Source organism: Meleagris gallopavo, chromosome 29, assembly GCF_000146605.3.
Source record: "Meleagris gallopavo isolate NT-WF06-2002-E0010 breed Aviagen turkey brand Nicholas breeding stock chromosome 29, Turkey_5.1, whole genome shotgun sequence".
Lineage (NCBI taxonomy): Eukaryota > Metazoa > Chordata > Aves > Galliformes > Phasianidae > Meleagris > Meleagris gallopavo.
In genome coordinates, this window is record NC_015039.2 from 362,862 (window position 1) to 364,725 (window position 1,864).

Sequence of the window (1,864 nt, forward strand, 5' to 3'; positions counted from 1 at the left end):
GGGAAGGGGAGGGGAGGGGAGGGGCGGGTTGGGCACTGGGAGCAATTTGTGGGTGCAAATAGTGGTGGTGCGGTGGTACGGGCGGCGCGGGGGTCACTGTCCTCGGCAGTGGAACTTCGAGATGTGGCAGCTGGGGACCGTCGTGAGAAAGGGAGAAAGGAAGAGTTGTGGAACCACAGACTGGTGGGTGTCACCTCTGCCTGGGAAGCCGTGGAGCAGATCCTACATGAAGGCACATCGAGGCGCCTGTGGGGTGAGGAGGCGACCTGAGGCAGCCAGCACAGAATCGCCAAAGGCAGAGTGTGCCTGGTGTGTCTGCAGCCTTCACTGATGGAGCACCAGCATCAGCAGGCAAAGGGGACCTGATGTCACCTACCTGGGCTTGTGCAAGGCCTTTGGCACAGCCCCACACCACATCTTTATCCTTCAGTTGCAGAAAGATGGGTTTGAAGGCTGCGCTGTTCAGTGGATTAAGAGTTGGTGGGATGGTTGCAGGCACGGGGCTGTGATCAATGGCTTTGTCCAACTGGAGGCGGTGATGAGTGGTGCCCTCCAGGGATCCATCTGGGACCAGTGCTCCTCAACACCTTTACCAGTGGCAAAGACAATGGGACCGAGTGTACCCTCAGCAGTTTGCAGGCAGCACCGAGCTGAGTGGTGCAGCTGACACCACCAGCCAGAGGGACCAGGACAGGATTGAAGACTGGGCACAGGAGAAACCCGTGAGATTCAAGAAGGCCGAGTTCAGGGTGTTGGATCGGGGCAATCCTAGATAAGAGCACAGACTGGGAGAAGAGCCTGAGAGCAGCTCTGCAGAGAAGCACTTGGAGACTCTAGTGATGAAAAGCTGCACGTGAGCCAGCAGCACGTGCCTGCAGCCTGGAAGGCCAACAGCATTCTGGGCTGCATCAACAGAGGGGTGGCAGCAGGGAGGGGAGGTGGCTGCCCCCTCTGCTCTTGTGAGGCTCTGGGCTGAAGCACCTCTGCTATGAAGAAAAGTTGAGGGATTTGGGCTTGTTTCTCTTGGGAAAAAGAAGGCCTGGGGAGACCTCATTGCAGCCTTCCAAGACTTGAATGGCACCAACTTTTTACAGAGTCTGATAGAGATAAGATGAGGGGGAATGGCTTTAAGCTGGAAGATGGGAGATCTAGGTAAGATGTTAGGAAGAAACTTTTTACTCAGAGGGTGGTGAGGTGCTGCTGCAGGCTGCCTAAGGAAGCCATGGCTGTACCATCTCTGGAGGGATTCATGGCCAGGCTGGGCAGGCCCTGGCAGCAACACTGTTCATGACAAGAGATTGTGACTGGATGATCTTAGAGGTCCCTTCCAACCTAAGCTGTTTGCTGGGGACATGGGTTAGAGGACATGGTAGAGATGGGTTGAGGTTGGACTTGGTGATCTTAGTGCTCTTTTCCAACTTCAGTGAATCCATGATTTACAGAACTGGTGACTGAGCCCTTCCACAGGGAGCAGGGAGGTGTGGGGTTCCTCCATGGAGGTCTCCAGACCCACCTGGACTCGGCCCTGCTGGTACCAGAGGGACCCCGAGGTGCCCCCAGCCACGCTGTGGTTGAGCTGTTGCTGTCTATTTTCTGCTGTTTCCTCTGTGGCACAGGTCTTTTTATGTGCACCGAAGCATCCATTCTAAGTCCATCACTGCTTCATAGAATTGAGTTGGAAAGGATCCTTGAAGGCCACCTGTCCCACTGCCTGCAGTGAGCAGGGACACCACAGCTTCGTCAGTGTTCACAGCCCCATCCAGCCTGACCTGGGCATCTCCAGAGCATCCATCATCTCTCTGGGCAATCTGTGCCAGAGCCTCACCACCCTCACTGTAAAAGACTTTTTCATATATCCAACCTA

At 55.4% G+C, this 1,864-nt stretch overlaps 1 protein-coding gene across 1 annotated transcript in view; it reads left to right on the forward strand.

Annotated features, from left to right (window-relative positions):
* The first annotated feature begins 46 nt into the window (after window positions 1-46).
* Window positions 47-1,864, forward strand: part of DBF4B (DBF4 zinc finger B) — a 9,842-nt gene continuing 8,024 nt past the window's right edge. Inside the window, exon 1 of the mRNA XM_010724436.3 lies at window positions 47-253. Coding sequence (XP_010722738.1) covers window positions 122-253 — 132 coding nt within the window. The 5' untranslated portion in view covers window positions 47-121. The remainder of the gene's footprint in view (window positions 254-1,864) is intronic.